Source organism: Pomacea canaliculata, linkage group LG5, assembly GCF_003073045.1.
Source record: "Pomacea canaliculata isolate SZHN2017 linkage group LG5, ASM307304v1, whole genome shotgun sequence".
NCBI classification, from domain to species: Eukaryota; Metazoa; Mollusca; class Gastropoda; order Architaenioglossa; family Ampullariidae; genus Pomacea; species Pomacea canaliculata.
The window spans coordinates 2,561,303-2,575,186 of NC_037594.1; the positions used below are offsets into that span (position 1 = coordinate 2,561,303).

Consider the following 13,884-nt stretch of genomic DNA (forward strand, 5'->3'; position numbering starts at 1 on the left):
ACACGTGTATTAGTTATTCCGTACTTCCGGCGCTGGATTAGCTATGAAACCTATACGAGACTGTCAGCCGTATCTGCGGTTATCTTTCTACCTGGCTGAATGCTCTCTGGACATTTTAAATAATCTCCGTTAATCGCTCCTTGGGGTCGTTTAATGTACATTCTACCGGAAGCGAAGCTCGATGGTGGGCTACGGATGGGAGTCTCCTTCCAACCCTTCGACTATTTATCAATCGCGTACACTTTCCGATGGGGTAGTGGAGATGGTGAGATGCAATGTCCATGTAAAAACTTTATTTAGCTACGCCATGTGAACTGAACAACAAGCTAAGCACCCGTGTGTGTTGGGCAGCCACTCGTGGAGTTTGAATGGGGGGAAGTAAGAGAGGGGGAAAGTTAAAATTCTGACACAAATGTTGGCTGTACATTACAGTACGGTCAGACGACCGCCCACGTACAAAGCAGGCAGGGGGTGGGGTGGCTAAGATGCTGTATCACGTCCAAATATTCTTTGAACCATCCCACCCCAGCAGTGACGATCAAGGAAACACACCGCCAACTACAGCGACAATCGTAGGAGTATCGCTGCGCGGACACCGATAAAGTAGCTAATCCCAACATTAAGCTCGGGGACTTCATCAAGCGTTGTAGCGGTTGCTTCCAGTGTCTGCTTCACCGATGAGCGCACAAAGATACTTTCATGGCCTGGATTTAGCAAGAAGGGAACAGCACATCTCGATACACCTTACCACTCTAGCTTATAACACAATGTTGCGCCATACTCACCACTTTCTGGATGAAGGACACGAATCCGTAGCCTTTGGATTTCAGCGTTTGTGGATCTCGGATGATCTTACAGTCCCTGCAACACAAGGCAGATGAAGGGAATTTGAAAAAGAGAACAAAACAAAACACAAAAAGGTTACTTCAAAACCGTCCTCTCCCCTCCCCCCTTTTCTGGCCTCTACCCTACCCTGGTAATTGACAGAACCCAGCTACAGTCAACTTCATTTAGTTGTCATTGATTTTTCTCGGGTATCAATCAAATTTAACCAAGGAGGCATACCAACAATCCCACCGCACGGACAGCCCCACGCATCAAAGCAAGGCACGCCGAGCAGGGGAATGGGGAAAGGGATGGAGGGGGAAATGAGGGAGCCACAACCTGACCGGAAGCCGACCACTGAGTGCAGAAGAACGCGCATCTGCCTTGAGGCGGCCGGCACTGTGGCTCAGTTCCGCTTTCTCTTCCATCATGACGTTCGCACGCCAACATCCCCCCTCTCCACACACACAACCGCCAAACAGGAAAAAAAATTTGGGGAAGAAAAATCATCACCTTCCTCCAGAAACGCTGAAACGGGAGTGACTGCGGCGAGGAGAGGGTGGCAGGGTGAGCTTGTTTAGCCAGGGACGAATGAAGTGGGGGAGTAGCAAGCAGAAGGAGTGGAGGTGGGACGTGTCCCCCGACAGTCAGCTGCTGCGTGAAACAAAGACCAGGCCAACGACAGCGAGGCCGCGGCTCTCGGGAGAAGTGTTCACAACGAGAGGGGAGGTGTTCTCTCAGGAAGTATTCTGAAGGGGAAGTGTTCTCTCGGGAGCAGTGTTCCGAACTTGCAGCTCCGCTGTCTGGTCCTGGGTTCCTGGCGAGCTGCCCGTCAGTGCTGGCGACCTGGCGGTGCGGGGCCTCACTGGCTCGCCCTCATATGGAGGCCCGTCCCTCCCAGCCTGGCTACTGACCAAACCTCACAACAAGCAGTCATGATGGAGCAGGTCCCGCATGTTGTTTACGCCCTTCGGTACAGTCCTGACAACAATCACTTACGTTATTCCTAGTAATGCCTCAATAATGTAGCCGACAAAAACAGAGTAACGCACGTGTGCATAGCGAGGAAAATGAAAGGCTGAAATTTCGTATCACACCGCTGGGACCGATATACTTTCATTCTGATGTTTACAGCAATAACTTCCCTTGGCTACTTGGCGAAAAGTCCTTTAATCTGTTTTTTGTTCCGTTCCACCCACTTCTGACTTTCACATTCCATACTGCCTCCCCCTACTTTAAAAAAAAAACCACAATTCTATTACTTGTGCACCGACCTGGACGTGCTTCCTCACGCAAACACACAACTGCATGCATATACGCACGCGCACCCGGCGGTGAAGGCTGCCGCGCAACAATGCAAATGTATCAGAGAGAAGTTTTTTTTTTTTGGGGGGGGGGAGTGGTTAAAGGTTACCGTGCAGCACTACAAAGGTGGGGGGAAGTCATACGGCATGCACCAAGACACTCGCGCACAACGACGCACACACCGATTTTATTATTGTTGTCCGTTTTCGACATCAGGGCGCAAGGTGGGTTACAAAACTATTCGTGAGAAACAGCGACAGTATGTCACGTATTCACATACAGGTGCAAGCTGTTATTAACAATAAACATAGTATTGTTGATGAATTATACTTGCAATAGTGGCAATAACAAATAATGATAAGTCTAATAATTTAAAAGTAGTGATAACGGCATGGCATAATATGAACATTATTACTTCTAATTATCAAGCTATCTACTTGGCCAACTTGCACAAAAGTCGTGTGTCGTCTTACCAAGCAAACCTGTGAACTTAGGCGATAGGGTTAACGTTAAAATGCTTTCGTTTTTCTCCACATACTGCGCATATAAGCTCTGTTCGTCTTCAATGTAAACTTAACACGATGTGCAGGTCTTGTATCGACTGATCATCAATTAAAACACAATCTTGTCTGATCATTGCCTACATAAAGCTAATGCTATTACATGTCACCTACTGGCAAATTTCTAAAGCACCTTTCGAGTTAAATTGCTCGAAACAAGGTTTGTTTGCTATTAAAAGAAAGAATTACAAAATGATTAATTGTTGTTTCTGACGAGAACAAGTGGATTGGTGTTAAATACAAAAACCAGCCATTGTTCACCAACAACTTCACATAAAAAGGGGAGAAGCTCTAAATCCGTAACCAAATCCTAAAGCAAATAAAATTAAAAGGAAAAAAACGTCCCTTTAAGTGACCCAGGAATCATTAAACACAGGGGAAGAGATTTTGAAAGGGATAGGGTACTTAAATCAGCATGCCTCCACACTGGAAAGGGTCGGGTGTGGGTGGAGTTTGGCTGGGAGATGATGGTGATGGCGGGTAAGCGCTGGAACCCTAGCTGGACGCTGGGCGTGATGCAGGTCACAAACGGATCGCGTGCCGACCAGTAAAAATGGAATTCGTGCATATCCACTACACGAAACGTGCCGATGGTGGTGGGGCCCGTAAGGACAACAAAAGTCATCACTCCGTTTCGTTTCCACACAACCCCATGGCCGTCCCAGAGACCCGCTGCGCGCTGCTAGGTGTAATGCGGCGCGATTAATCACATAATTATTCCCATCTATACCCGAGCCCGAAGTTGGGTTGCGGCAGCAGCAGGAAGCGGCAATTTATAACCCGTTCTCACGACGCTCTTAACACGATGGAACAGGCGACCCCGAGCGGCAGCCACTTTATCTTGTCCTCCTCGCTCTCCTCCAGACCTTGCAACAACTTCCGCCATGCTTGCCGCTCCAGGAGCCGGTCACCGTTTTCCTGCTTCGCCTCTTCTTCACGAGGCTGGCTCTTCCATGACAACGTCCTCCATCTCCATTTCGGCAGCGTGTGCTAGTGTGTGTGGGGGTGCGCACGCGCGCTCTTGACGAGTGGTGGATATGAGAGGCGTGCCGTATGGAGCGAAATCTCTTAATACAGCAAATACATCGATTGTCGCAAGCAACCTTTTGAAACTAGTTCTAGAAGTCGGGGCTGTAGCTTACCAATGTGGTAGAGCAGTGGGCAGGGTTGCAGGCGGGGTGGATGGGTGTGGGGGGAAAGAGTGTTGGCTTGGGAGCCTATTAATCTGCCAGGTTATTGCCAGTGCATGTGTAGTCATTCAAAGCACGATCAAAGCAATCCGCGATTACTGCAGACCGAATCGCAGAAAATCGTCTGACCGGGTGAGGAGGAAACAAGCTGCAGCAAAATGACAGTCACAGATTCAGCTGCAAAAGGCTACAGCGTCATTTCTGCGCAGGCGCACAGGGGGCAGCAACTCGGGCCTCTCTGCCCCTTCTGTCGTCAAAGGCGACACCCCAATCTCTGTAACACAGATTGCATCCAAGACAGTGCCAGACCTCGGTCGGTGCCTAAAAAAACTGGGGATCATAACCTTTTAGAGGCTTTACTGAAACTCTGTATTAAAACATATTTATAGATATCTACAGACACAAGCCAACTACACAAGGGGAGGGCAGAAACGCAAGTGCACCACTGCAGCACCGTCAATAAACGTTTTGGTGGTTTGCTGTCCGTTAATTGGCACACAGGAACACTTAACAAGCCCCTAATTTTAAAAATCACAGTCGCTTGCTATAAGATTTAAAAAACATGTGAGTTCTCCGATATCCTCTACTATTCGTTAAGCCTCACATTAACCTCGCAGGTCTAAAGGTGAAAACGACATGAAATAATTGGTTACTAGTGCACTCTGTCCCTACAGCCTCTACAGCCAAGAAAAAACAAATCTGGACATTTACACCTTGAAAGTGGGGGTTTACATTTGCAAAAATAAGAATGTCAAAATTTACGAAGAAAGGAAAAAAAAAATTTGAAAAATCCAAAGAATAAAAATAAAAGCTACAAATAATAAAAGGACGAACACGCTAGAAGTAAAAGCACTGCTGCAAGTATACAGATGGTGTTATAAAAATGATTTTTTAATGTCTACAAAGTCATGCTTAAGGATTTTTTTCAGAAGTACAAAAAAAGTTACTAAAAATCATCGAGAATGTAGGGAAGAGAAAAATAGTGATTAAGGACTAATGATGGTAAGAAATAAAGCAATCGTCCTGCAACGAAAACTATACAAAGTACAGTCAAACGGTTTTGAAGTTAAAATAAATAAAGACATGCGTTAGACCAACGTTGACCACAACAGTTTACATAAAGGCATTAATGAGAAATGTGACAGATGCTACAGTGAGCAATAACAGACGAGCAAAAAGTGGAGGATGGTGGGTTCGAGTGTCAGACAGAAAGGGAGGGAGGTGAACTGACGGCGACCGAGAGAGGTACATATATAAAAAATTTAATTAATATTTAAGTTCAGCATTACCTACACAAAGCCACTCACACGACACCAGCATTTATAATACTGTTTTATTCGACAAAAAAGGAAGAAGGGAAACAAATTATGACAACAGGTGCAAAAAGGTTAATTTCATTTGCATGCCTCTATAGCACCATTCAAAAGGGTAGGGTGGGAGCGTCTCACCCACTCACTGCAATAACATCTAGTCACAACTAACAACGAAAAACCCGCAAAAAACCACTAAGATTAAGTGACAATGGAAGCTGTATGCAAGTTTCACCGTTCAGCCACTTTAAGGCAATATCTACAGTCTGGATTATTGCGCAAAAAGAAAAGAAAGGGAAAAAAATTGAAAATATAGTATTAAAATAAGTAAAGAAAAGGTCATACTATTCTCAGATGGGCTCATTTTCCATCTGTACCACGGCGAGCTGACCGTGTGGGAGGGAGGCCAAGGGTTGGGCAAGCCTGTTGGGCGCCAGAAACACAAGGCTTCGTTTACTGTTTTCTTCACTGTCATCGTAGTCAGTCATTACCATAGGAAAACAATTTCAATCAAATCAAAAGATTTGAGGCAATCAATACCAAATGTTGTTACTGTATGCCAAGGAAGACGAGAAGTTTCACGAGAAGGGGAGATGCAAATAAAATGCAGAACAAAATGTGCATCACAACATTCAACTGAACATGACTGGAATGCTGCAATAGCTAAAAATGCGCTTTTAATGCTGTAAAGATCGTGTAACAATACAACGCCATAAAAACTAAGGTGTATCAAAACACTCTATCCTTTAGACCAGTTTCACATGAATATCAGGCCCTCCCTTCAATAACCTTAGTTCTGAATGCACCACTAATCCTGCTATTAAAACGTCCAAGGAAGGAAAAAGCTACGTTTACTGATTATTTTATTTAGAAAAATACGTAAAATCAACCAGCATGCAACATAATGATTTATTACAAGTTCATAGTGAACTTCCGCTGCACAAGCAAGCCGGTAATGACTGCGCAAAGCTTTATTTACCTACACTCGCACATGTACGTCCATCGTGCCCATCGCTCAATGATTACATTTAGACGAAAGAAAAGAAAAATGCTTTTTGTGATAATCTGGCTGAACACACTACGGCAGAGAAAGCTGTCACTAGGAGACAATGAATGTGTTTGCAGAGTCCGTTTTGTGCGTGTGCGTGAGGACCACAGGGTGTTTGAGTGGGTGGGTGAGAAGCAATTATATGGTTAAATGCACTCATGGCACCTAAAGCCGGCCATGTTCAAAATCCTCTTTTAAAAGGTGTCAAAAAAGGTGTCGGGTATGTCTGACAGATGGCTAATTGATAACCCTTCCTCTCACCTCTTTGGAGTGAGAGGAAGGGTTATCAATTAGCCATCTGTGGGGGGGAGAGGTAAAGAAGAGATATATAAAGCGAACACATCCGTTGCAACTGAAGTTCTTTCACTTTTTCCCCTCTTGGGGCACAGCACGCCGAAGTGATATAGAGCTAGAGACTGTTTACCTGTTGTCGTGAAAACACTGTCATCTTCATTCAAGCTATGCTCAAAACACCACGTGCTGAATGTTTTCACTTGCAGCCAAGTAATGTCTGCTCGTCACAGGGCCACCTTTCCACACTTTTGTCACAGTGCATGATCGTATTATAAACATTTGCTCACTACTAGCGGCCACACCAAATTTTTTGGAACTCTCAAACCCTACTGAACAACCGAACCTCTAGTTCATCCCGTCATTCAATTATTAGGCTTGCCTAAAAGCGAGTACTAAAAAAACAACTTAACCATGACAGTAAACTCAGTTTCTTCCACATGAAAAAAAAAAAAATAGCTGTTGCGCATCTATGTCCTCAACTACGGAGTTATGGAAATTGTTCAGTCTCGTTTCCCAGCGAATTTGCATAGTGATTAGACATCATATGCTTAGTCTTGCACTGGCAGCGACTTTCAGTTTCCTTAAAAAAAAAAAAAATAAAAAAGCAATCGTTTCTTTCAAAAAAAAAAAAAAAAAAAAGTAAAACGAATTGTGCTTTTTCTGCAGCAAATGACAGCTTATGCTAAATTGATTTATGTTTAGTGCTAGAGACCTTTTGAAAAACCGCAAAACCGATGAGTTGGGCAAGTACAGCAACTACATCATGAGACCAGCATACAAGCAGGGCGGCCAACTCGAGGTCTGATACACTCCTTGATCTCCCAGACAGGCCGCAATCGACTTATCCAGCACCAGGGACCGCCAAAGTCCCAGCCCCGCATGAGGTCTAATCTCGACGCTACAGCCCACGTTGTTTTACTTAGCTCACGTCAGGCGGCGACCCTTCCTCTCAACACTTCCCTTTCGGAACACCAACCTTTGAACCCCCTCACTCCTCCCGGTGCTGAAAGTGTGGTTGTCACCCTGTCGGCCTGCCTGGTCCATGCTAGCACGCATGCATAGTGCGTGATGATTTGGCATCATCAGGTTCCGACTCACCCACCCCTCCTTTCCAACACTAATTTAGGCAAGGGCGGGAAGTACGTGAGGTGGTGGTGGTGGTGAGGGGTGAGCTTGTGACCTGACCGCTGAGTCAGATCGGGTGTTCTTGGGGCAATGTCACCACCATCGACAACATGTCGACTAAGTCGACTCGACATCTGCGCCATCAATTGTCACTGCCTTGTCTGCGTGCATTGTTTCGTTGTCGACCTTTGACGTCTGTTGGCAGGGCGCATCTGACAGGCAGAACGGCTTCTCTGCGCAGGAAACATCGTTGACAACATCACGATAACCCCTTGTCCACACCGCTCTTACAACAGGAGGATATTTTTAGACTGCACCTAGTCACTTCCAAACGCTGTAATGGCATTAGCAACAATCGCTAAAGGCCATCTTGAAACGGCACCAGCCATCGATGACAGGGTCAGCAATTTTCAATTTATGTGGGCAGCGGATTGGCTAAGCAGGCAGCAACATCTGATGATGAACGCTATCATGCCTTGCCACAGGAAGTATTTAGCATCTTACTGCCGAACCTTTCACACCAACTTGTGGGCCACATAAAGCGGAGGAGGCGGAGGAGGCATGTGTGGTCGACAAAACAGCAAACAGGACATTTCTACAGCCTTGCTCCGGGCTAGCTTTGGACAAAAGGTTAATCACCTAAAAACGGGAGTGCAGATGAGCCTTTAAAATCCCTCAAGAAAAACTGATTCCGAGAAGGCTTTCATTTCGCACCAAGAACAGCGGTGAAAACAATAAGCCAACTGCTGTCTGGAAACCCCGAAATAAGCTGATCAAGCCAAAGTAGCAAGAGAATAATGGCAAGATGCGAATACAGATGATGCGAGCGGCTGAGACGCTGCAAGTGTTCGCGACACAGGTAAGAGGTGTGGGGCGAAGCGGATAAGGAGGTGTGACAAGAAAAGGGAGAAATATTCATGGCAGCAAAGGGTGGGGCTGGTGCTGCGGGTATTTCCCCCCACCACCACCCTCCCAAGTGCCGTGCGGCTGCGTAGATGCACTCGTTAAGGATCAATAAGTTTTCAAGCTCTCCTTTCACCTCGCTAGCCGCCGCCGATGCCGGTGCCGCGGCAGCAAAAGACACACTTGCATGTAAGGGCGAGCCAAGTGTCGCGGATGGCTGCACTAACCATTTTCCAGGGAAATATCGTCCCTGACTGACGTCACAAGACGGCCCAGCCAGCCGTCTCGCGCACCTGAGTCCACGGCTGCCGCAGTCTCTCTCTCGCACACAGACATCCCATATATTATGTTGCTCTCTCCATCTATAATGCCATCCCCACACCCTGCCACCCGCCTTCCCGTCAATTTTCTCCCTCGTTGGCAGATGTCGATCTTTCTAACTATTCGACAGGCTTTAACGTCTAGAAATTACGGCATGAAGCATTCTCGTATAACCTAGTGCACAAAACGCGACCCCACGATGGTTCTCTTATTCACCACGTCCATTTCACCGATCGGATGGTGTGTTGGCAGCGGCAGTTGAAGGGCGATGAAGTGCATTTGAATGTTAAAGATAAACAGCAACCACCAGTCTGGTTTTCACTCGGAGGAAAACAAGGCAGTTTCGGCAAATTAAATAAAAACTCGTTTTCAATAAACGGTTAGAAGGGGGGACATGAACCACTACCACCGCCCCACGTCGGACACTTCAAACTGTGCGCGATCCCGCCTGCCCGATACAATCGGCAAACACCGCTTGTGACGTCAGCAGAACCATCCTGGGGCTTCGCCTGGTCCCCGGACAGGGCCAGGGAATGACTGGTCTCTAGGCCAGACCGCCTGATGCACCAGTTCGCCCGTGCCAAGACCTGCCATAATTCTTATCTCCTATCTCGTGGTCAGGACTCTAACCCCCGACTGCGGGACCCTCTGAAGACCATTGCATCTCTCTTTAAAGTCTACGGAAGGGTCAGATGGAATGGGGTGGAGGGAGGGGCAGAAAAAAGGTCGCAGCAAAGCATTTCTTTCCAGCAAGTAAGCAAAGTCCTGCAAGCCAGACCCCAGAGGATCGGGCGCCTCCCATTTTCATCAAGCTAAAAGCAGGGGGCTGGAAAATGTTGGGAACACATCCCAATTTCATCCAACTTGTATTTCCCTTGTGTCCGGACGGCGCATCCAAAGGTGTTGCGTTATGACAAGCGCGCCAGTCGAATTGATTACTCTCCGAATACAATTAAAGAGACCACAGGAGCTTGCTCAGCCCCAGTGAGCAACTGTATCTTAACCACGACAACGCTGCACGAGGTACAGCATCCCCAGGCTCGTACGCTCCACGTAATCTTTGAACTCGCTTGGCTCGGCCTGCAAGCTCAAGACAGCCGCGACAACCCACCACGTGCCTCCCGCTCTCTACCTCTTTCTCCCTATCTATCTCCCTATCTCAACCTCTTTTTCGTATCTTCGTTCCTCCCTACCCCTTATTCTCTGCTCGGCATCAGACAAGCATCGCTGAAATGGTTTTACCTGCAACCTCCAGAGCCATGTCCACTCATCATTTTTCAGGCGAAGCAATATCTAAATATAATTACAGAAAAATGTTTGTGAGAACAGCGCCTGTACAGTCTACAGGAAGAGAAAGTCCCGTGTAATTAGAAACAATTACACGAAGTCAATAGCGAGCAGCGTGCGCTGTTCAAGGCGGACGGTCGCGGTTGGCGTGCGTCACTGGAGTGTTGGAGTGTGTGCCTAAATATTCCTGCTGGAGGCACCGACAACGTCAAGCTGTTGACACTCTACCTTACGACTTGTGTGTGTCGTGGAAGGGCGAGAGGAGTGGGTAGGTGGGGTGGCTGGGCTCTTTTCAGTCGATGGGCAAAGTACAGAAGAAAAAGACCGACTGGAGGTGGAGGAGGGGTCTCGAGAAGATGCTGGAGGGAGGAGTGCATGCTTCCGACACTCAGCACGATACAGCAATATCAGAAGCGGGCTGAGCCAGCACATCACGACTGGCTTGCTGAGGCTGCGGTTTTGCCAGCAGGTCCTCGTCTAGGCCATCCGGCTCTCCCCTCAAACCTTGCTGCGGTGGCGGGCAGACTTGCCCGAAGCAGTGGAGCAGGCGGGTGCACTTCGCTCCACAAAGGGCAGCCTTTCTGGCGGTGTCGGCTTCATTCTGGCGCCAGCTTCCCCAACGCCCATCAGGAGCACTTGAAACGCGTAACAAGCCATTTAATAAGTTGCAAGAGCACACACACAGCACCCGAGAAAACAAACTCCATGTTAAGGGACATGATGGCCCCTCTCCAATCAATGCTCCGACGTGCAGGCAAATCCTGCAATCAATTGCAGGCTCGGGCTCTCCATTTCCAAGGCGAAACGGTCTCTCCAAAGCGCCCGAGTGCGGTGTCCCCCTTCAAAAGTCCTCTCTATCGGTCTCTCCATAAGATGCTTGTCTGTCTTCCTCGCTCTTCCGCCATCACCAGCCGCAAACGTCATTGGATCTGTGTCCTGGCGACACCGGGTCTCTTGCATCACCCCGATGGATGGTCACGATAATAATGGTGATTCTGCTTTCCTCCGACTTAACTGCCAGCTAAACCTTTTACTTCTTCAAGCTAACCACTTGTTATTGTCATCTCTTGCATCATCCTCAGCAGCGGCAGCATCGAGATTTACCGATACATACTTTCAGGACTGCGATGGCCAGCGATATCTTGCACGCACACGGTGTTGAACTCTTTATTCTCCCCTCTCCCCACCTTCTAAAGCATCACGTACGCTTGAATTTGTCTAGGAAATAGTACGGTGACTTGAACAAGCATTCATAATGGTGAAGTTGCAGCATCTTACTGTTAACAAAGTCGCATGAAGAAAAGACAAGCGATCATTGGCATTCCGTCCGTATTCTCTGCGATAGCCACCAGCACTCCCACAACCGCCTTGTCTACATGGAAATGAATTTTACGTATAAGACAAAGACTGACATACGCAGCGCTTCGCAAGGTGGGCGCCTAACAATATTTAACGGATGCAGGTGCATATGTGATTTTATTACAAAAGCGAGGACTAGTCGAGACAATTTGCTCAACATGCCGTCAGGATGAAGCTACGGTGAAGTGATTTGAAGCTGACAATATATGCAATATTTCTGTGGCAACGCGTTTAAGGGCCAATGAGCCCCAACCCTACAGTTCCTCCTAAGAACGTAGCCCACTTTCCCGGGTATTCACTGGAATGGGGGTCGGGGAATGGAGGCGATGCTGCAGTTTGTGAAAGGTGCATCATAAAACAGCACAGAACAGTTGACCCAAGCCTAGCAATAAGGGCCTTCAAATTAAGCTGAAACCAGTGAACCCAAGGCTGTCTGTGGCACCACAAGCAGTTCGTTTGGGACCAGGATAGTAGGAAACGAGCTTCTAATGTTCCTCCAACAAACGGCATTAGCACAGTAAGCAGGATGCGAAGCGCGCTCGTATGGACGGGGTTGCAAAGCAGCGGGCTAATCGTTATCTCGAGGCACCCGGCACTTTGTGGTCCTCATAACTCTTAACTCGCCGCTCCTGCCCAGGAGACTAACGCTGCCGTGTAATCTAGTTTCAGTCGGCTGCCATAGAGCCTGATTCCGACCGGACTTGTCTCTCGCTATGCCATGTCTCTCGGTCCCCAGGGATGGGGGAATAGGCATACATACGCACGTCCGTGTCCCTCTGCGCTTTGGGCCTTTCACAATATAGCCACTAGGTGGCGCTGCTGCTTGCGCTCTCTCGTGCGAGTAAAAAAAATGTCCAGACATCGATGCTGTGTGGCACCAGGACAATGAAACATAAGAAGGCAGGTGGAAAAGCGAGGAGATAGGTAAGCAGGAAAGCAAGTTAGACAAGTTTTTTTTCTCCTTTTATCGACTTCAGAGATTTCCGACCCTCTTCTAGAACGCACCTGGTTGCGACAAACTGCGGTCGTCATCACACAATCGATGTAAAGGAAAATGGCAAAAAAGAAAGAGCGTGCAGTATTGTAAACAGTCGCCTTCACCGAGTGGCAAAAGCACCGGTGACTAAGTTTCCACTAGAAACATTTAAAATATATATATATAGCAAAATCAAAACGTGAAACTTAAGGCTGGGCACGATGGTCAATTGAACTGCTACACATAGCCCCTGCCCGTGTAAATTAATTTTCATCCACCAGAACTCTCGAGTTCGGAAATCGACCTATGGTACCTATTGTCACCCCAGCCACCAATGCTTTGAATAATCTACTCTGCAGCTGCACAGCGGATCTGACAAGACTGAAGCGAGAAAATAGAAACTTTGTAGCGAGCAGTTTACGATAGAATTTTGCTAACAAGAGTATCGGATCTCTCAGGTCTACTGCTTCAACCACGCTTCACTGCGCTGGTTATAGCTTATTATTATTGATCCCCTTGGCTGCCAGCAACAGGAAAACTAAGGGTAGATTAATGACACACTGGTCTTGACAATACAGTCTTACCGTTTACAAACAATCCACCTTATATTTAACGATCTCCCCAAACAAACGAAGCCATACTTACGATATTTCGCCAAAGACTCTGAAGGCATCTCGCAGTTGATGTTGCTCTATGTCCGGGCTGAGGTCCCCCACAAAAATATGGTAGTGCTCTGAAACAGAACGAAGACTGTAAGCAATACGTTCTCAAAAAAAAAAAAAAAAAAAAAAACAGAAAAAAAAGAACAAAAAAAAAAAAAAAGACAGTGGTAGGACTTTCTTTTCCCTGCCATGAAAACAATTTTCAATCAGAGAAAAGGCTTTCCATTTTTACCCCTGCGATGAAAACTATTTTGGATCGATATAATTCCTTCTTCCCTTGCGTGTTCTCCTTCCTCTAGAGCGGTCTATGACATGCTATTTTCCAATAACATTGAACTGTTGGTCGCGGCACAGAATAAAGTAGCATGCGGTGAAGTGTGTGTGTGTATGGAGGGATAGAGGGTGTGATCGAAGGAAGAAGGGAGAGTGAAGCAGGAATGCTTTCATCACTATACATTATGTAACAACCCCAGCTCATAAATAAATATGTAAACGATCGACCGACCCGCAAGCTTCAGACGTCCGCAGTACTATAATTGAAACTGTTTCTGATGAAAGGTTATAGTGGCAAACCTAAATCCTAAATTTTCTCTCTCTCCCTCCAGTTTTATCTTCCTGATGTCAACAGCTAGAGATGAAAAGTGCACACGCATAAAAGCAACGCAAACGCATCATCTAGCAAAGAGGTGAGGAATTCCTCCAACGATATTTATATTATT

General features: G+C 47.0%; 1 protein-coding gene across 7 annotated transcripts in view; it reads right to left on the minus strand.

Moving 5' to 3' along the window:
- LOC112565022 (nucleolysin TIAR-like) overlaps positions 1-13,884 on the minus strand; it is a 105,138-nt gene that overhangs the window by 26,366 nt on the left and 64,888 nt on the right. For all 7 annotated transcript variants that reach the window (XR_003099322.1, XM_025240241.1, XM_025240242.1 and 4 more), the window contains 2 exons: positions 13,149-13,236; positions 786-861 (listed from right to left, as the gene is read on the minus strand). Coding sequence is in view for 6 of the 7 variants with exons in the window: in XM_025240241.1 (XP_025096026.1) it covers positions 786-861; positions 13,149-13,236 (164 nt within the window). In the remaining variant the exon portion in view is untranslated. The remainder of the gene's footprint in view (positions 1-785; positions 862-13,148; positions 13,237-13,884) is intronic.